This window comes from Lycium ferocissimum, chromosome 12, assembly GCF_029784015.1.
Source record: "Lycium ferocissimum isolate CSIRO_LF1 chromosome 12, AGI_CSIRO_Lferr_CH_V1, whole genome shotgun sequence".
Taxonomy (NCBI): Eukaryota; Viridiplantae; Streptophyta; class Magnoliopsida; order Solanales; family Solanaceae; genus Lycium; species Lycium ferocissimum.
In genome coordinates, this window is record NC_081353.1 from 36009742 (window position 1) to 36032826 (window position 23085).

A 23085-nucleotide genomic window follows, 5' to 3' on the forward strand; every position below is an offset into this window, starting at 1 on the left:
TTTTTAGTTAGTTTTCTTATCTGGTAATAACTTAACTTTAAACTTTACCTTTTACGCTCGACGAGATGATCTATGACTACACAAATATGTTTGGCTCTTTTTAGACCACAAAATTATATTTCTTAAATTTTGTGTCTAGTCAAACTACATCTTATAAATTAGGACAGCTGGACCGGATGAAAAAGAGTGTCCACTTAAAGATTTTTATCTTGGGTCAAAAAGAGTGTTCACTTATCAAATCAAGAAAAAATTTACCTTATTTTTTCAGATTTGTCCCCATTAAGAGCTACGTGATCAAATCCCAATACCTATTTAATTAGAGTGGTTTAGTCAAATTACCTATTTTTTCCTAGAGTTTAATATTTTCTTACCGGGTGTGTAAATGACTAAGTGAACACTCTTTTTAATCCGAAAAGAGTATTAATTAGTAGGTATTTTGATTATTTTACTCTTATTTATTTATGTCTTAGAATATAATCTCTCTTTCATTTAATATTTAATCTATCTATTCATAATTTATACTCATAATGATAATGATGGTAGAAATTGGAGGGTATAAAAGAAAGCTAAAATTATGTTTTGGGAACAAGAGGAAGTGAGGGAGAGATAATTAAAGATGGCGGGTGACGCGTAACGCTAAAGACGTGGCAGTTGTTTATTGGATAGAATGACAAGGTTTTAATGGCTGTTTTTATAGTAAATCATGATTATGAAAGATAATTGACTTGAAGGGATGAATCTAGGAAAATTATTTAAGGTTACGTGTATAAATTTTCACTATATTGAATTTCCACTTAGATTGGTGGAAAAATTCCACTTAGGTTGAGTCCTACCTGGCACGAATTTGAAGTATAGTGATCAAAGCTTACCCCTCTTGCCTATAAAAGTTCTTTTCAAAAACTTCAATCTGAAAACTCGTATAAAAAAATAAAAAAAAAACCGCATAGCAACAATTCTTTTATACCTCTAACTTAATTGTCAGGACTTTGCCGTTGACATAACAATCAGTAGACTCGTACTAGGGATGGCTCTTAGCAAATTTCACTTTTAACACCAACTATAGAAAGGAACCAAGTGACGTTCACAATTTAAAAAACTTGATTTAGCAAGAGCTGATTTTTCACTTTCCTCTCGCGTGCGTGTCTCATTAGTTGTTGAATGTCTAATTCTCTTATATATGCACTTAACAATATTAAATTACTTGAATGGTGTTCACAAAAAACTCAAATTTTTCATCATGAAATTTGTTGTCTTCACCACTCACTCATCTCTTAAGGACAGAGTAATAGTGGGGCTAGCAGCCATTCTATTTGGACCCCAGGAAGTATTTATTAGGAAAGTTCATTATATAGAGCCTGTTTGGAGGGGCTTAAAAAAAGCGCAACTTATAAGCTGTTTCAGACATAAGCTAATAAAAAATAAGTTGGGGTAGCCCAACTTAATTTTTTTGGCTTATAAACTGTTTTCAGCTTATAAACTGCTTTAGATAAGCTACGCTAAACTGGCCAAATTATTTTTTTGGGCTTATTTTAAGCACAAAATGACTTTAAATTGGTCAGCCAAACACTCAAAATAAGCTGTTTTCAGCAACTTATAAGACAATCCAAACGGGCTCATAGTCCACTTGTAGTGTCATGTTCCTCTCATTACTCGAAATAGACAAAGTGTCGAAACATGAGATTGAATTCTCAAATGGGCATTCAAATTTGCCCTCAAAGGGTCAAATTTACCCTCTAAGTATGGTTTATAGTTCAAATTTGCCCTCCGTCAAAGTTTGGGATCAAATTTTCCCTCTCCGTTAGGATTGTCACGACTCGACTAGGGGCCATGACGGGTACCCGGAGCTGACTACCGAGCACCGCTCATTATGCTAATCATCATGCTCATCCTGGATACATATAATCTCCAAGGCAATACATAAATATACATAAGCCCTCACGGCTGCAAAAATGATATACAAAAATATACACTGATGTATCCATGAGACAACTACTACCCACACATACGTATCTACGAGCCTCTACTAGAGTACTGAGACATAAGGACGGGACAGGACCCCGTCGTGCCCAATATGAATACGAAACAATATATCAAAACTGCACCTCCGGAGTAGTGGGGTGCTCCTGTAAACCTGCTGAGTAAGCTCCTAAGCGTCTGCTCCGTCTCCCTGTCTACCTGTTGGCATGAACACAACGTCCATAAATAAAAGGACGTCAGTACGAAAAATGTACTGAGTATTTAAGGCATGAATAATACTAGCATAATAAAGAAATAAAGAAATAATGAAACATGAGGCGAAGATATAACCTACTTAAGTTTTACACATGTCATGCATATCAAATATACCATCATCGTTAACCCGCGTCCGGGTAACTATCACACGCCGCCCACTAGTGGTGTCATGTCCGGCCACTTAGGCACGGTGTAATCATAAGCCGCCTGCCTTCGCGGTGTCATGCCCGGCCATCTAGGCACAATGTAATTATAAGCCGCCCGCCTTCGCGGTGTCATGCCCGGCCATCTAGGTGCGGTGTAATCTCATCATCATATACTTATCATGAGACATGCATAAGAACTCAAGTAAGAGCTACAACTTTATCGGGGTGACGTAAGGTCGAGAACCCCCGATTCCATTATGGAGTAGTCATGATCATCACGCCTCACCTTGAAGGAACTAGCATTATAAGGTGAGGGTATCAACAATGAATAGCATCAAGGAATCATGTCAAGATCATTAGCATCATAATATCGTCATATCATTATCATGGAACATATCTCATCTCTATCTCGTGGGAAACTGTTAATACTCTTTAGCTTTCATCTTTTGAAATGTAAGAAGGTCATGGAAATTACCGGAAAGAAATCACCATATATATAAGAATCATGCCTTTGGAAGAGAAGGGACTAGCCTCACATACCTCTGCGTCTCTTTAACAACTAACGTTCTCCTTCCAAGCTTACGGATCTGCATTCAAGAAAATTCGTACTAAGATTAGCTAACCGGAAACATACTTAAGCTTAGCTATAGCAACTAAGAGCTAATCAAAATTGGGCAGCATTTCCTTTGTTTCAACAACTTCTTCCATATAATGAACAACTCCCAAACATCAACAATAACACCCACAATATCCTAATCAATAACCTCTTTAAGCTAAGCATTATTCAATTGTCACAATTCCCCTTCAAGGGTATCCATAACCATAATTATAATACAACATCATATTTATTCCTCACATAACATTTCCTTAACGTCATTAGCATCATCTATAACGAGATTACATTCATCTCATACTAAGAATCATGATTCACATTAACTTACTACCCAACATACCATTATTTCCATATTTAAGCTCATATTCCACTTTCTTCTATAATCCAAGTCTTTTAACCACTCAATATTCTCAATAACATGAAATAAACATAAAACTTACCTTAATCACTTGGGAAGAAGCCTTGAGTCAACCTACTCCCTTAGAATAAAATCCCCCACTTGAATACCAAAGAAATTCTTACTCTTCACAAACCCTAATAGGCTTCCTAGTACATGAATCTCTTAATCTTTGCTTTTGATCTTGGTTTTTGGTATAGATTTGTTGAGAAATAGGGAGGGTTTTGGAGAGTTCTAGAGAGATGTAGGATCTGTTTTTGGGAGAATAATAGAATAAAAACGTGGGATCTTATATTTATAACCAGGGCTAGAAAATTTCAGATCCGCGGGTCGACGAGCAGGGTCGACGGCCCGTCGACATGCCCCGTCGAACTGCCGCCTGAGATGCCTGATTGCAGAACCCTGTCGACGGTGCCAGACAACGGCTCGTCGACGTGTCGACGGTCGTCCTTTGGGCCGTCGACGTCTTGACCGGTTTCAGCAGCTTTTCCGAATCGCTTCCGTTTTGCTCCGATTCGATTCGTTTCACTTCTAATTCCCTCGTAATGTCAAGAATGCATACTTATACTCTTGTACACATACAAGGTAAAATATCTCATGTCCAAAACTCTGGTGCGGATTACCGAACCGAAGGTACACACCGCCAATAAGCCAAAATCTCCTTGCAACAAAACGGAAGGTGTAACAAGGATACTTGATAAATTTGCCTGATTATAGATGGAAGTATGATTAGGACTCCTTATCAGTCCACATAGGCGCCATGTGTATAAATAAATTTATTTTTCCTTTAAATCTTAGTGTAAAAACGTTACTAATTAAATTTTGTCATGTATTTTATTTTTTTAATTATAAAAAAAGAATACAATATCTAATCTTCTTCTCTGTCAAACCACCGCTTCCCTTTCTTCTTCTCCGCCACTATCATCACCGTCCACCGCCCTCCACCATCAATAGGGACCCTGAATTTTTCAATCAAGAACAGAGATATTTCACCACCCATAAATCCCAAAACAAGAAAAGAAGAGAAACCCATGTAGTATTTTGAAGAATTTGGTACACCTGAAGTAGAAAAGTAACACCAAAAGAAATGTAACAGCAGTAACAACAACAACAACAACAACAAAGACTAAAGCATTCAAAAAGGGCACCTTTTAATTTGTCCCAATTTGAGTCAGAGCTGTTTTCAGTATAGGCATATGTGGCTATAGAGGGAAATGAAGTGCCTGAGGAATCTGAATCATTGTTTAGTACTGAAACAAGAATGACTACCAAGAGCATGCAAATTGAGACTGGTTTTTACATGCAAAGGGCGGTGGACGGTGATGATAGTGGGGGAGAAGAAGGAGGGGAATCGGTGGTTTGACGGAGATGAAAATTAGGTATTGTATTCTTTTTTTATAATTAAAAAAAAGAAAATACATGACAAAATTTAATTAGTATGGTTTTTACACTAAGAATTAAAGGAAAAATAAATTTAGTTATACACATGGCGCCTATGTGGACTGATAAAGAGTCTTAGTCATACTTCCATCCATAATCAGGGCAAATTTATCAAGTATCCTAACGAAGAGGGCAAATTTGATCCCAAATTTTGACGGAAGGCAAATTTAAACTATAAACCATACTTAGAGGGTAAATTTGACGCTTTGCCCTTCTCAAATTGGTACTCGTAATTACATTTCCCATGGACAAGCCTCGGAAAGAGGAATGGGGCAAAGAAAAGCAAAAAAAAACTTTCACACCTTATTTACTCTCTCTGCTTGATGATAAGAAAAAGAAGTATTCTCAAACTCCAAAGTAAGGGAGAAAACCTAAAAAAAAAAAGAATTACACCCTCCGTCTCAAATTATGCATCGTAATTCTCTTTTACACGGACCTAAGAAACATTAATTAAGAGAATTTTTTTAACTATTCTACCTTCATTTAAATTTGAACAATCATCACCTCATAATTGAAGTGTTTATAACCTTCAAAAACAATTACTACTAAGAATAAAAATTAATTTTATCTTGAACTTCTAAAACGACAAATTATATGAGACAACTATTTATAAAAATAACAACAGATAATTTGGGACGGAGGGAGTACAAATTTGCATCTCCCAAAAGCAGTAATGACCCTATTAGTGGAAGACTCAAAAAGCACCAATGACCAAAGTCTACAAGCATAACCAAAATCAAGAAGACACATTCATCACACTTGACAAGAGGAGAAAGAAATAACTGATGCAGCCAAAAAAGAGACTTTGAAAAAGAAAAAAAGCAAACCCCAACACCCACATAAAAGAAGGTTTTTTCCTTGTTTTCTTATGTATTCATATTTTTTTCTTGAGTAACTTGAGACCTTGAACTTGCTGAGGTACAAAAGAGAGGAGAAAAACACTGAGCCTTATAGGGAACTAAACCTAAAAACTGAAGTCCTCTCATCTAAAAAATCAGAGTATAGCAAAGGGTATTATCATAATCTATTGACACAATGAGAGATGGGGAGGGAAAAAACATTAAAAAAAAAAAAAAAAGCCAAATGTGCTACCACTATTTATCTAATGTACATATATGCAGCAAATGTTAATCGTCCCCTCAAGTTTTAATATACAATTCCGTATATAATTAGGCGACATCGAAACAGAAAACTTGGCCTCAAACCAACACTGACCTCTCTAATGTAACACTTGGTCACTATGCCCGCTAAATCGACGAATAACCTTCAAAGAGCAAAAGTTCGTGCCCTATACAGTACATATAACTAAAGAAAGTGAAGACGGAGATATAAAACAAAGAATTGGAGAAACCAAAAGTTATGGAATGTTTTACAGGAGCAATTGGAAATGCTAAACAAAAGAGAAAATCCAAGAGGGCTGTGCTAATCTCTCCCCACGCTTACGACGACGCTGTACAGACTCCCCTCCACCAATAGTTATGAAATTCAATAATCGGATCGCCTGTTAGCTCATCACTCTTGTCGAAGTTGTACAAAGAGCTGATTTGAAGCAAGTACATGCTCAAGTAATATCTTGTAGATCACAGTAGGAGTCGAGATGGCATGATGATCTCAACAGAGGAGTTACGATCCATTTACAGCCATTTCAGCAGATGATTTTGACGGTATTAATGGATAGTCATCTCCCCTCGGCTTATTATCCGGAGAACTGTGCATGTTTTCAGAATAACTTTTAGGACAAATTGGTTCTTGGTCATCGTGATTATCCAAATCAGTACTCCCATTATCATTAGAGTTTTCTTTGTCGTGATTATCCAAATCAGCACTCCCATTACCAGTAGAATTTTCTTTCTCCTCATGGTTGGACTCGACAGATTTCTTGTCTCCATCTGAGCATGGACCATCTTGTGCTGTACTTCCTGTCTTTTTAGACGGTAAAACTGCTTGACTTAAGGTTGAGCATAAAGCAGCAAAAACAGTGTCTCGAGACTTTGAACCTTTAGCAATACGCTGCAACCTTTTTGGCTCAGGCTCTTCTTTCGGCGATAGCTTACGCTTCAACGGGAAAGACTCCACTGATCCATCTTCATCAGAATTATCTGATTGCTTCTTAGGTGGTGGCTTATAATCTTCATCATCCTCATCATCATCATAATCAACAAGCCCTCCAGATCTAAAGCAACGGGAGTCTCAAAATATGTTCCGCTTAGTTTAATAAATGCAGATTCCAGCAGTAACAGCTACTTACCTCACAGGTGAGACGCTTGGAGCAGATCCATTAGGCAAGGCTGGCTGAGGCTGCGCTCTACTTGCATTCGCCACGGAGGCAGAGGCAGAATCTTCCTCGTCACTGAAGGATATACATATTCAGCGGATTCCACATAAAACATTTTTACATGCAAAAAAGTAAAGGTATACCTGTCTTCATTGAAATATTCTTCTTCTTCTTTCTCCAAACCGCGGTCATCAACTCGTTTCCTCGGGTCGTCTAATAGATTGCCGACACTTCTCGTTCCTGAACAATCTAGGGACTAGAAGAGACCCAAATAACCCATTATAAGCCAAGCATCAGTATCAAGAGTGCAATGGTGAACAACAGGCACAATGGAGACCATACCTGCTCATATTTAATTTTCAAAGAGTGGATAGATGTGAACTTTTCAAACTTGACCAGTTCATCCCAGAATGAGTCGACTAAATACTTGAGCAATATCTTCATGTTATCCTGCACTATATCATGTCAGAACCTAAGAAATAAGAGAATCCATGTCATATTAACTTTCACAGTCTAAGCAGGTGAAGGAAATAAGATGCAACCTTACGAATATGCTCAAAAAGTTCAAGAACAGCTGAGTTTAGAAGATTGTAGCGATCTCCATTAGCAACAAAGACATCAACAACCGGTTTTAGGAGATTGTGCTTTGCTATGTAATTCATCAAATGCTCATCCTGCAGATTGTACTCTGAAGAATTTGAATATATTCACAAATATACAAAAGGTAAACACTCAAAAATGATGAACATTGAAATATACTTCAATTTGCCAAATTATAGAAACTCCATTGCCACGTGAAATGACATAAGAAGAAGAGAGAAAAACTTATTGAAATTGGTAGGTTATACAAATCGGCTCATTATATAGGAATTAGGTTACATGAAACGAGGAACATTTCCTAGTTCTTGGGTGTCTCTTAATTACGAGAAATTAAGAATATTATACACGATACTCACATTGCGGGAAATAAGAGTTCTCATAAATCTAACAGCAGCAACTACCAGGTACTTTTCTTTTCTTCGTGTCAGAAACAGAACTTTATCTATCACATTATTAAGAAGAAAGTTGCACCTGCAACAAAGATGAGAATCCAAATTAAACCAAATAATCAAACTTAGCATATAGGAACCAAGTAATTCCATACCAAGATAAGAAGATTACTTTATTCTGTAAGGATGGTGCACGATACAAAAACATAGGAGATCGCAAATATTAAGTAGTATTTCAGGCTTGACACTACTTTGCTTTCCTGTCCCTCCATCAGAGCTCTCAGAGTTACTGACGGTTTGAGCCATACCGTTTGCCGGGCAGGATGATGTTATAACATCAATGAGTTGACTTAGGTGCTTCTCGTAGAAAATTTCAACAATGGCCTCCCTCTGAAACAAATTTACAGAAGATAATCAAAAAAACAAACTCCAAAGTAGTTGTTGAACGTTAGATCAACCTTATCTAAAAGCTTAATCTATTAGATAAAAAACACCCTTTCTTATTTATTATGTGTCAAACACATCCTTCACGTGTGGGGAGGTTCTTAGCATGGCCAAGCACATGAAAACTTCACTTTATTAATAAGGGATAGGTGAAACACAAACTCGGGATCTCTGTCTGATGCCATGTGGATTATGTGAACCACCTCATCAAACAACTTATGCAATTAAAGAGGAGACACATGCATTTACTTAGTCAGATTGATGATACTTCATTATTTCGATAACCGAGAAATCTGTTGTTTATAGAAACTCGTTGGATAATGGGTAATTTCCATTTAACTACCAAACTTGGTCCAGAGCAGGATTTGAACTTGTTACATGCGCCTGCCACACATCCTGCATTGTGCTACCCTTGCCCATGAACCAAAGCCCTGGCAATTGTCAAGTTTGCAGATGCTGAACCACCTAAAACAGTAATGTCTCCACAGGCTTCTTGGATAGTCAATTTCCAGATACTGAACCACCTAAAGCAGTAATGCCTCCACAGGCTTCTTTGTTGCTAGACTTAGTGTGAGTCACTTCACTCAGAAAAGAATAAAGGAAAGGCAATCAATGACATCAAACACAAATAATAGATACGGTCAAAGAACTGCCAAACTAGACTAGTCGCCTTCATGTTCGACAATAGTCGTAACAGCCCACCAAATCCCACAAGAAGAAAAAGGATTAGAGTAAATCTAAAATCTTCTGCATTTTTGAGAGTGGTAACATCAATCTACAATCTTTCGCATTGTAAAGAGAATGCAGGTTATAGAACAGAACGTGTTCAAGTAAGGTTGTCATGTACAATCTTTTTTTATTGAAAAAGAGAATGCGAGGGAATGAAGAAATGTAACTAAGAACGCTTTTGTGAAAATCGCAGCACTACCACTATTTCACAATAATGAGAATTTATCAACTTTTAATCGAAAAGTTGCGAAAAGAAAGTAATAGGGTGAACTACCAATAAGTTTCAGGATTGAGGAAGTGCAGTATCTTCCACGCCATTAGCTATCTTGTCTATGGAGAATATAATCCCCCCCACAAAACAAAAAACCAAAAAATTTAATAAAGTGGATGCCCAAAAGAGGACCTCATAGAAAATTCTCAAATTAGAAGAAATACAACATGTACTGTTATCAGTATATTTACAAGAAACCTTCAACACTCTTTCAAGAAAAATAAGTCACCATATCCCTTAGAACAACAAAAGCGCTTCCATCACATACTGGCTCGAAGCTGTGACAACCCCCGCAAAAAGAAAAAAAAAATGAATCCTTAATTACTCCAACACCCACAAAAAATACCCATATCTTACCAGAACACACAATAAAAGGAAAAAGAAAGAAATAAAAACAGTAAAACCAAGCAGTGAAAGTGACATAGACAATGAATGGGTAGAACTTAACTTTGTTTGGACGGGAGAAACAAAGAAGTATCCTATTATAATAAAAAGTTGAGGAAACTAAGTACCTTGTTTCAAGTCCTAACTGAAAATAAAAGGCCTATGCTCTTTATACGGACTGCATCCTTTCTCAGATTTTCAACTCAATGAAATTTTTAAGCCTTAACCATCCACTTCCTTCACTTCTAATATTATTTATCCTTTTCCTCTAGGCCTTCCAGCCTCTCTTCTTTTGAAACTCTTTTTCTAGTTCAAATTGTCCATAGATTTATCTTTAGTACCTCAGAAAGGAGAGAAAATATGGTGCCAAGACAATGGTTTTCTTCTCCCACAAAATATGGTGCCAAGACAATGGTTTTCTTCTCCCACAAGTCTTCAACTGTTCTCCTCTTCCTCTATAATCTATTCCACACCCTTCCCTTCCCCTTCCCCTTCCCCTTCCCCCCCTTCCCTAGATTTGCAAACAAGCACTAGATAGGGTCAGAATATTGAAATGCAGTTTCCTCGCTTAGAAAAGTCAGACATTATCATCCGGAATAGAATTTGTAAAAGGTGTTCCACCCACCATTGCCATACTTGGGAAGACATAAGAGATAACATGATCTGTAAGAAAAAAAGCACATTGTACATATCCATGTTCAAAGAGTCAACCCCATCATTAACTTGACAACCCAGAATTTATCAGAAAGCTAGAACTATCAAGGTAAAACCAGAAAAGTTATAAGCAAAGCACCTGTGATCCTGATGCATACGAATCCAAGAGACTGCGCAGAATTTCAAGAAACTGGCAGTGCATGTCATCCTCAAAGTCTGTTAGCATACCTTTGACCTGCAAATGTGAAACCATGCTATTATTTACTTCAAGTACCTTCCATGGCGGCAAGCGCGGTTCAACACCAAGAAAAAAGTAGATGAGAACTAAAATTAACAAATATGGTCTAAGCCAAAAAAAAAAAGGACATGTCTTTGTGCCACTATTATGAAAATATCCAGCATAAGGAAACAGGAAACATCAAAAAGATGAGACATGGAGAGATCGGTCTTTCTCCAATTATTTATATGCCTCTCAACTTAACACATTGGAGGGGGGCAGGCATAAGATATCAAAATCCATATATTGAAGCACATCAGTGCAACAATTGAATAAATGTTACATGAATGAATGCATCTTAGGAGCAGGTAACTAACAGTTAAGAGTCACTCTGATATGACGATATTCCATTAGTCTCCACCATCGAGCAACCGATGATGTTAAAATTTTAAAGAAGAGAAAACCTAATTTTTGCTCACCAGAAGACCAAACAGAGCAAGACCTTCCTGACGAATTACATAAGACCGCAGAAGATTTGGATCTTGATTCAAGAAAAGAATGAGGACGTCTGTCCTGCATCAGTTAGAATCATTTTGGATGAGAATTTCTGGGAAGCAAAAACCACAATCATTTAAAAAGACGAATGGAAAAGGAAAAGAGTCTACTTGCTAAAATATAACGAAATGGTCCATTACCCCATCAGGACTAGCTTTTTGTCTTGGCTCTGCAAAACATCAGCTATGATATCGAATATGCCTTCATTAACAAGATCCCTGCAATCATAATAGTATTTGCATATCAGCTCCACTTGCTATGAAAGCAACATAGGATAAATTATATAGATATTTAATACAAAAGACAAAGCATGCGATGCATACCTAAATAGCCGATGTTGGTGGACCACCTGCAAACTCTTACTCAAAGTACAAAACTCATGCAAAAAGTGCACCTGCCAATCCAAGAAAGGAAAAAACAATAAGTACAATGATGATGAGACTACTAATACCCCTTCTTCGATTTCCCGACAAACATCAGAATAAGGAAAAAAAAAAAGTAGAAGCTGAAGGTACAACCAACATTTCAGGAATAACTGAGAAAGGAATAAGATCTTGTAAGGTTCTCTGTGTGGTACAACATCTTCTATGCAGTGTTCCCCAATATTGTTAGTACTACTTTTATCTTTATCAAATATAAGAGAGGAGGGGAGGGGGGGAATAAATCAATTGCCCTCAAGTTTCTGCTTCACCAGTTCAAATTTAATGACGAAACAACAAGCAACAAAAATAATAGATAAGTCCGACGACTAAAAGAACAAGCAATTATCAGAAGCTGACAACATAATGAACAACTAAATGTCTTCTGAGAAAAGAATAGAAAGTCAATGCAAGCCCAAAACAGAAAGGAAGGAACAATTTCCTTTACCAAATTTTTCTTTGACTCTGCAGATTGCAACTTCAACTTTCCAAACAAATCCTGAATGAAGGTGCTATCATCTTTTAAGAGAGACACAACCTATAACAAAACGAAACAGTCAGGGACTATAATAACCAGAGATAGAACATTTTAACTTCAGGAAAAGAAAATCTTACAACTGCATTGTTTGAATGGACCATGGAATTAAGGTTTGCAACTGTCGCATCATCCAACACTCGAGGCAAAATGACATCCTGAAATTTAGCCCACAAACTATAAGTTTCATTGATGGTACAGGGATGCGATATAAAAAGTAAAAGAGCATTATCACCTTTAGATAGCCAACTCGGTATGTTTGATGTATCTTTGAAAGGGCTATCGGATCTTTAATAGGAATAGCCTAATACACCCACAAGGAAAATAACAGATATCAATAAATGCAAACTGAATTGACATTGAAGACATTTCAGCAAACATTCCTCAGAGGTACTATTACAGCAGGAAGAAAAGGAGTAGAAAAGAAACACAACTTACCTCCTTGAAGACCACATGCTCTTTGAGAAAATTGCGATGATGAACATGTGGAGCATCTGGATCATCTGTTGACCAAAATATGAATCAGGCCATCAGGGCATCCCAAAGTGAGATCAATAAGCAAAGAAACATCTTCAACGTAAGAGGTTGGAGGAAGGGGTTGGCGATTCAGGGTATAATTAAACAAAAGAGTGCTGTTGGGATCAAAATAGGTCATTTAAACTTAAAATTGAGAGTAATAGGATCAAAAACTTACATTCAAGACACCCAATAATATCTATTATCAGCTCATCACCAAATATTTTTTCAAAGATCTGAGGGCTATTGAGCATAACTGCAAGGAACCATTTCATGCTGATTAATTAAAACCCCCAAAAACAAGTCGAAGCATACCCAAAAGAAAATGGGTGACAAGTAGGTAATACTGACTGATTCCTCTCACTATTTTGAAAATAATGTGAAGATTCTCAATATTCTCCAGATCTTCAGAGATCCTAAATAAATCCATCAGCTTATGGAAAAAATCTTGCTGCAGAAGAAATAAAATCCAACTCAGTATGATTCACCCAAAGACCCAGAAAACAAGGAAACAAATAAATGAACAAGTAAAACCTAGGATGAACAGAGATCAATAAAAAGAGTGAAACACTTCTCTTGTTCTCCCTTTTTGGGATGGGAGGGGGGAGGGGTTCTCCCCCTTTTTCTCGTCTTAAATATAGCATCAAAAACTCCTTGGACAGTACACCACTAACTTGAATAGAATACTGCACTTTGCACAAAAAATTCACACAGAGTACAAAAGATTCGGCGACTTCCAGGTAATTCAAGCTGGTAAAAGGGTGCAGGAGGGAGACAGTGGTGACTAAAGATCTGCCAGAGTTTTGCCAGCGACGGAAAAATCTGTACAGATCCAAAGCGAGTAGTGGACCCATGTTGAGCTACCAGCTGGCCCAGATCATATTCAGTTTGATGGGGAAAAAGAGCCAAAGTAGTGGAAACCAGGAGGGATGAAGAGAGGAGGGGGAAGGCACTGGCAGTACAGAGTACTAACCTGTACATACAGCCACCATTTAAAGGCACTAAAAAGTTTATTATACCTATCAAAAAAATTTTTTTTTTTTTTTGAGTCAAAATACCTATCAAAATTTTATATCTAACTTATCAAAACAAAGTTAAATTCCACTGGTGGTCCAGTTTCCTTTTTTCCAATCTATCTATAACAGATAATCAAGTTCTCATCCAGTTATTGTTAGTGTAGTTATTAATTGCTTCTAAAAAGGGAAGACCGAACATCTATGTTTCAAGATGGTCATGAATACAACAGCAATTAATTTTGACGTTGACATGCTCGAAGCAGTTCCACAGCCATTGCTACTTTTTGATTTCTTTGTAACGAGGAAGATATTAATAGTGCTAATTTGAGGTCATGAAAACCCTCATTTCAATGACGATTAATTGCCCAGAAAGAAATCAAGCTTAGAGAACTGAAAGATTCATGAAGCTCACATCGTTCAATATTAGTTCTGTAACACGCAACTGATCGGCAATGCCACTCTCTACAACCGACTGCAAGTCAAACAATAAGCAACAAAATTTCAGAAATCAGTAAACAGTATGAAAAGATTTACGCAACTCAAAAGTATATTGGCCTTCACACGCAAAATCAAACAAAACTACTCCTATACTGCATTCCTTATATTTGGCGCTTTGTGTGTGTGTACGTGGTGGGGTGGGGTTGGGGGGGGGGAGAAGAGGGTGTGCTTGAGCTACTGATCACAAACCTAACTAAGAGCCCGTTTGGATTGGCTTATAAGTCGTCTATAAGCTGTTTTCAGCTTTTTTAAGTGTTTGGCTGGCCAACTTAAAATCATTTTGTGCTTAAAATAAGCCCAAAAAATTAATTGGGCCCGTTTGGCTTAGCTTATCTAAAGCAGCTTATAAGCTGAAAACAGCTTATAAGCCAAAAAAAAAAAAAAGTTAGACTACCCCAACTTTTTTTTTTTTTTTTTTTGACTTGCTGCTTTTTTTAAGCCCATCCAAACAGGCTCTAACATTGGAACTTTTGATAACCGGTAACTTTTTAAGACAACGGTAGAGTTCGGACCAAATTCCTCCATAGGGTACCTGCTACAGTGCTACCTGATGGGATTCGAAAGGCACACACCCCCAGGGGTGTTGTTAATGCCCTGAGCAACTGACCACAAACCTAACAACCATTGGAACTTAGAGAATATGTAAATTATTAGCGATGATAGTGTTCGGACCATATTATTCCACGGGTACCTACTCCTCCCACCAGCATAGATACCAAGTAACTTTGTCCACCAAAGTTTAGGCAGATGAGATCTTGTCTCGCCAGGGATTAGAACGCAGACTTGATTACTAGGCCACACCCTTGAGTGCAACATTGAGATTTGGTAATTATCAAGGCGATATAAAAAAAAGACGTTTGAATTATTTAAGAAGATAAGAAATGCTGAAAGGAGGACAATCAGATAAACCTTTAATATCAAGGGAAGTGTAGAAAGCTCAACCGGGGGCAACTCCCTCAAATCACTGTTGACACTATGAAATGTCTCATCTGAAAATCGAAAATGGAAAAAAGAAGAGAAACAAATAAGTCATACACACTAAACCTTTTTCCGACCGATATGACAAAATGAGTCAACATAAAAAATCAACAGTAACTTGTAAAGCACAAGAAAGCCCAAGGACAGGTGTCTCAGAAGTAGGAGAGAATCAATGTGGACCTATTTTTGTAAAACGCAGCAATTTTATCTTTCTTTTGTCATCATCCTTGTAATTTATACTTTTATTTTTCAGAAACACTCAAGACTCTTACCATGTGATGGAGTCAGATCTCTCCATTGGTGGATCTCCGCTAAAGGTCGAAACAGAACATACTCTTAACCCCCCATATGATTGTCGGACTTTATGAGGTCAGGATCATCGATTCGTAAATCCAGGTTGTCAGTTAATTAACAAGGTTGAAAAGAAATATGAACTTGAGAAACAGACTTGGTAATATCTCTGGAGGCTAATTGTTATATTTCGTAAGTAAGTGGGAGTACAATATCAATACACCTATATGTTAAACGTAATCCTTGACAATTAACACTTTGTCAAGAAAATAAGAACCTCCACCAGTAGACTCCACCAGTCAGTCTACAATATCCATTTAGTCTAATCATTAAGAAATCATATATCTTAGCTTCAAATCATATACCTTAGCTTCAAGTCTAAGCAAAAAGGAGTATATCTCATACTTCTATTTCATCAAGTAATAAAATTATATTAACAATGGGCAAAAAAACACTCTTATACCAAAAAGTAGAAAACCTTACAAAAAGATACGGTTTTCTACAAATGACACCTAATATTTTATTTTTTAGCTTTTATGCCGAGAAATCCGTCTAGAGCTACAACCCTTAAGATCTACTGCAACCTTCAAAACTTGGGGATGATGGGCCCACCCTCCACTTAAATACTAGGCTTAGTCACTTTTTGATGAAGATACTAGGCTTAGTCACTTGGCGTAGGGCTCGAACCCGTGACCTAAGTGAGCTAAACCCTAGGGGAAAATGACACCTAATCTTCTATACTTTTTTATGAGATAAAGGTAACTAACCTAACCTTCTATACCTACAGGTGTGCACTAAAAGGAAACAAAGAATAAAAGGCCATTTCTCAAGTGTAAAAGATCCCCCTCTACTCCATCAAAAGCTCTCATATTTCTCTCTCCACATACGGCCATATAAGAGTTAGCGGTGCAACATCTCATGCCCTGCGTCTTCTATTTCGTCTAGTAAAGGTCCAACTAAACAATCCTTTTTTGAAGTATATGTCATGGTATTCCCCAACTCAGCCAGAGGATTGCCATGAAGCAACACAATATCGTCAATAACACGTGCCCAAATCATCAATAATGCACGTTACATAAACCCAGCATAATAATTTATTGATATCATGATAATAGCAATTGAAGTATTAAACAATAGTAACTGAAAGCAAACGTCAGGAAACATTTTCATACCAAGTTATGACAAATTGCAATTGAGTTTCACATTTCCTGTTTGGCTATTGAGACACGTAATGCCAACCCAAGAATTCTCATTTCATTTTAATTAAATGGAAAACAATAGACCGTAGCTTTTCAATGTACATACTCCATATATCCATGTGGGCCCAGAAATATGACTATCATCCCAACGTGAGTATTACATTCACAGCCAAACTTTTGAAACTCAGAATCATGGGAACTATAATGTTCCATTTGTCAAGGGTATAAAAAGATTACTCCATAAACTTACTGTTAAGACTACTGAAGTGCATATTCCTTTGCACGCTACATATATGGTCCCTACAAAGCAAAAAAAAAAAAAAAAAAGCAAGTTATTTGTTGATGTTTCAAACAGCATGAGAAAAAGCCAAGCAAGTAAACCTTAAATAATAGAGATTAAGGAGGGAAGTAAACCAAGAAAAGAGGAGATAAAATACAAATTATTTTGTATTAAAAACTTGCCATATATAGGAGCAACCAGTCGTCTCTTGAAAGCTAAGAGCTAGTTCAGTTGAATACTCCGGATCCCTCCAAGATATAATTGTATCTGAATAGAAAAATATGTTTTCTTATGAAACTGCATAACAACATAATGGAAGTCATAAACATGGAGAAAGGAGACAAAACAATGGAGTTTGAGGATACCTTCTTGCTTCCGATATATATCATCTGCACTGATACGGTGCAGAAGCAAAGTCTCGTGATCTTCTTCATCAACTACAAGCAATCCTTGTTCTTCTGATCTCTGTATCGGCACCCACAATCAGATGCAATGAAAGTAACCCCCTCCCAATCAGTCCACATGACATGTTACTTGTCGACACAAATAAAATGGTATAAGCTGAACATCAAACATTCTACAAACACTCACCTCTGTATAATCTACATTAACATGGCCTGTTCCTTGATCATCCCATTTCCCATCGTCATTCAGACGATAAACCTTTACACGCTGCAGTAAAGATGAGACAAAATTTAATCTTACAAAATTGATGTAATACAAGAACGGAATGAAGACCAATAGCAAAGCCAAACTTAATGCTGCTAAGAAAGTTCCTCAGCCTGTACAGAGATCATAATTGGACACGGCAGAAAGGTTCCTTCGTAGAGGTTGTGGGGTGGGGAGGTTTATAATGAGAAGTACAGAGATAGAGATGCAAGAATGTAGAAGAAAATCTACACTGGTGTACGGAAGAGCGCACAGAAGAAAATATGCTACAAACTACACAAATATTCCAATCCCTCCTGCACACCGGAATTGGAGACGATATTTCAGATGTGAACGACAAACCAAACATAGTTTTGTTCATGTAACAAATTTATGCCTTTTTTAAAAAATAAGGGGTAACCTGGACGGGCCTTAAATAACTGATCTCTTTTTCTAAAAAAATAAGAAAACCACAATAGATCTTATCATTTCTGCAGAAAACTGGATAGTGTTTAATACCCAATATCTTTTTTTCCTTTTGAGAAAAGGTAATTGTAGTTTAATGAACAGAATATGATTACTCGCTACGCGACAAATATCAGATGGTAAAGTTATTGGTATAAGAATAGAAAGTGCAACCACCATCTATATTTTCAAAGGACCAGCACAGATATGACAAGATACTATCCTACATCAGCATAACACCACCACTGCTGACATATCGACTGATACATGCCAAGAAATTTTATATTTGTTCTACCAAATTAGCAAATTCTACAATAAACTTCGCTCTTGATATCAATCTGTTGATCGACCAACCATGTCACAACCCCATTACAAGTAGAGTAAGCTATGTAGATCCTCTATATTTATTGACTCATTCCAATGCTAAATAAAACGCCTCTTAAGACAAATTAGGCTCTCTAAATGAATCTTAACTACTTGGTCTCACCTTTATATATTCTTTAAAACATGGTATTCATCTCTTAGCTACTAACAGCCTGTTCTGCAAAGTTACCGGGAAGCCAAAAGTGATTATGTTTAATGCTTTTGGTAGTAGCAGAAGTTGTTGTTAGAAAAAGTAATTTTTCAAAGTTACCAGCTTCAGAAAAAAACAAAAAAAAGAGGCAATTTTTCCCTGAAGCACTTTTGGAACCTTGGCTAAGCATAAATTGTTGATCTCATATTAGCAAAAGTACTTTCAAATGAATTTGCCAAACACAGGCTGCTATTTTTTTGTGAAGTGGTACATAAATAACAAAGGCATCAAGGAGATGCATAGTTACAAAATAAAAGAAGATATCAGCTCCTGGGAAGAAAGCAATAAACCTATCATAAGACTAGGGAGCTGATAAATTCCAGAAAGAGTGGGCTATTCACTTGAAAAACAAAAAAAAAAGAATCAGGGCTATTCTCTAAAATACTTTTTTGAAAAGCACTTATGACAAAAATCACTTTTCGAAATAAGCAGATTATGGAAGCTTGGCAAACAGGCTTCAAGTCTGCATTGATTATGGAAGCTTGCAAACATGCTTTAAGTCTGCATTAATTCCGAGAGATTTTAGGCTTTTACGTCTTCTTCGCCTTCTTTTATTACTTCTTAATAAGCAATGAAAAGTTGTCCCCTTTATTACCTTCAATCACCATATTGTTGTATACCTATTAATCGATGGATGTGTAAGTCTATGCAAGCTAAGACCAAACAATCTCTAGCAATTTCTCTAATTTGTCCTCAATATTTTGCTCTTTGGATCTTCTACCAGATCTGAACATTTTTAATTTTTTTTTTTTTTTTGACAAGCAAATAGAGCATAAAATTCATGCCGTCGAGAATGGATCATTTCCAATATACCAATGCCTTGTTATCGCCATCTCTTTTTAGTAAGTAAGAAATTATTGTCAATATAAAAGGACAAGCACTAAGCCAATGGTGGACATTACATAATTGGAGGCCCGTCTATACCAAATTTGCTCTTCACATCTTCTACCAGATCTGAACATTTTTAATATTATTTTTTGACAAATAAATAGAGCATAAAATTCATGCTGTCGAGAATGGATCATTTCCAATATTGTCCAATCATGTATTATCGCACACTCATCTCTTTTTTAATAAGTAAGAAAATATTGTTAATGTAAAAGGACAAGCACTAAGGCAATGGTGGACATTACATAATTGGAGGCCCATCTATAAAAAATACAAATATAAGTCCTGACATCCGCATATTTACGACATTCATCTTGTGGATGCCTTAAGCCTCGAACGCCCACATTTTTTTTTTTTGGATTAGGTAAATAATTTTATTAACAATTGGAGAATCCCGTACAAATCGTATACTAAAAGAAGAGAACCTACATCAAAATATGGTTCTCAACAAAAGAGATCCAATCCTCTATACAAATAGGGACCTCACAAGTACACCAAAAAGAAACTAGAGACAAAACACTACATTGCAACGTTACAATTCTTGTTCCAACCCTTCAAAAGCCCTCCTATTTCTCTCTATCCAAATGACCCACATAATTGCTAAGGGGGCGACACGCCATGCCCTTGGTCTCACATAACTCCCGTATGACATTGTTGGTCTCACAACAGTGTTATAAATTTGCATTTCATGGTGTTAGGAATCTTTTGGCCATATAGTAGTCTTGTAATACTCCTCCATTTCAACCATATTATTCTAATTCAATTGTAATACATCTTCATCTATGACCAATCGTACCATTTTTTGTGAGGACTAAGCCCACACATTTAGGTTATTTGCATTTAGTTGCAAACAAACCTAAATTATCCCAATATACGATCATTCTTCGTATGGAAAGTAAACTTATATTGTACAAGTTTCTCTTATTTTACTTACCTAAAACCCTTACACAGTAAAGTGCTTATCGCAACCAAACTTTCAGCTGACCCCCTCACTAGTTTAACACTAATCTAATATCAATCTAACTTCAAAGAATCCATTAAAGCAACAATAACATCTCCACATAAATTCTCAAACACCAGCAAACAAGACTTGTTTAATTTACACCTTCTTTCATCACTGACAATGTTTAATCTCATAGACAAAAAGGTAGAGGATGCTGAATATTGTGTGACAATATTAAGACAAAAAGAGCTTCTTCTTACCTGCCAACATAAAATAGTTAAACTATCGGAGTACCACAATACTTAAACAGCCAACATAAAATAGTTAAACTGTAACTCCATATTCAAATTCAAAGTTAAATAACCAATACCAACTAGTTTGGGACTGAAACCTACTCAATGCTATAATGATTGATGAGCTAATCAGTGTGAATTTGGTCCTAGGGTTAAAAGCAAAGAAGCTAATAACTACATATTCAAATTCTAGTTAAATATCCAATCCCAACTAGTTTGGGACAGAATCCTAATCAATTCTATAATGATTGATGAGCTAATCAGTGTGAATTTACTCCTAAGGTCAAAAGCAAAGAAGCGAATAACTACATATTCAAATTCTAGTTAAATATCCAATCCCAACTAGTTTGGGGTTGATACCTAATCAATTATGTAATGATTGATGAGCTAATCAGTGTGAATTTACTCCTAAGGTCAAAAGAAAAGAAGCGAATAACTGCATATTCAAATTCTAGTTAAATATCCAATCCCAACTAGTTTGGGGTTGAAACCTAATCAATTATGTAATGATTGATGAGCTAATCAGTGTGAATTTATCACCAGGGTTAAAGCAAATAATCAATTTTTTGACTGAACAACAAACGGAACTAACCTTAACAGCCAACAGAAAATACTTAAAACTATAACTACATATTCAAATACTAGTTAAATATCCAAACCAAGCTAGTTTAGGATTGAAACCTGATCAATTCTATAATGATTGATGAGCTAATAAGTGTGAATTTATTCCTAGGGTTATACAGCAAGAAAAAACAATTTATTCAAATTCTAGTTAAATATTCAATCCAACTAGTTCGGAATTGAGATGTAACAAATTCAATAATGATTCATTTCAAAGAAAAAGAAAGCAACAGTGTTAATTTAGTGCTAGGGTTATAAAACAAAGAAGCAATTGTTGGACTGAACAATCCCAAGTCCCAATAAAGGAGTGCCACAATAACTTAACAGCCAACATAAAATATTTGAACTATAAGTAGTTTGGGATTAAAACCTAATCAATTCTATGACGATTGATGAACTAAAAGTGTGAATTCAGTCCTAGTGTTAACAACAAAGGAGTGATTTTTTAAACAGAAAAATAAAACGGAACTAACCTGTATCGGATTATTGCAGTTTAGTGACTTCTCTTGAGCACCCATAGAAACTACCATAAAATAGTTAAACTAACTACATATTAAAATTCTAGTTAAATACCCAACGCTAACTAGTTTGGGATTAAGATGGAATCAATTCTATAATAATTGATGAGTTAATCAGTGTGAATTTAGTCCTAGGTTATAAAGCAAAAAATTAAACTATTAACTACAAATTCAAATTCTAGTTAAATATCCAACCCTAACTAGTTCGGAATTGACGTAACCAATTATATAATGATTTCATTTCAAACAAAAAGAAAGAGATAATCAGTGTGAATTTAGTCCTAGGGTTATAAAGCAAAGAAGCGATTTTTGGACTGAACAATAAACAGAGCTATACCCACATATTCAAATCCTTGTTAAATATCTAACCCTAACTACTCTGGGTTTGAAACCTAATCAATTATATAATGATTGATGAGCTAATCAGTGTTAATTAGTCGTACGGTTAACAGCAAAGAAACAATTTTCAAACTGAACAACAAATGGAACTAACCAAGCCATTTCTGGACTGAACAATAAACGTCAAATTCTAGTTAAATATTCAATCCAACTAATTCGGAATTGAGAAGTAACCAATTCAATAACGATTCATTTCAAACATAAAGAAGGAGCTAATCAGTGTAAATTCAGTCCTAGGGTTAAAGCAAAGAAGCATTTTTTGAACCGAACAATAAACGGAACTACATAAAATAATTAAACTATAGCTACATATTCAGATTCTAGTTAAATATCCAATCCCAACTAGTTGGGAATTGAGACGTAACCAATTCAATAACGATTCATTTCAAACAAAGAGAAAGAGCTAATCAGTGTGAATTTAGTCCTACAGTTAAAAGCAAAGAAGCGAATAACTATATATTAAAATTCTAGTTAAATATCCAATCCCAACTACTTTGGGATTACACCCTAATCAATTCTATAATAATTAATGAGCTAATCAGTGTGAATTTGGTCCTAGGGTTAAAAGCAAAGAAGCAATTCTTGCACTGAACACCAAACAGAACTAGCCACGTATTCAACTTCTAGTTAAATATCCAACCCTAACTAGTTAGGAATT

The 23085-nt window shown here is 36.1% G+C and overlaps 1 protein-coding gene across 1 annotated transcript; it reads right to left on the bottom strand.

The window, feature by feature from the left end:
- Positions 1–5914: 5914 nt before the first annotated feature.
- LOC132041097 (uncharacterized) lies at positions 5915–22062 on the bottom strand. The gene is made up of 24 exons (XM_059431873.1): positions 21984–22062; positions 17670–17750; positions 17444–17543; positions 17261–17345; positions 17049–17098; positions 15240–15319; positions 14245–14304; positions 13168–13267; positions 12995–13072; positions 12739–12803; positions 12536–12604; positions 12381–12458; positions 12214–12303; positions 11670–11740; positions 11487–11564; positions 11271–11364; positions 10714–10809; positions 8265–8482; positions 8060–8174; positions 7646–7777; positions 7446–7553; positions 7247–7359; positions 7077–7178; positions 5915–7001 (listed from the first exon to the last, which is right to left on the bottom strand). The coding sequence occupies exons 1-24, from the start codon at positions 22038–22040 to the stop codon at positions 6452–6454; spliced, it is 2670 nt and encodes an 889-aa protein (XP_059287856.1). The 5' UTR covers positions 22041–22062; the 3' UTR covers positions 5915–6451.
- Positions 22063–23085: the final 1023 nt, after the last annotated feature.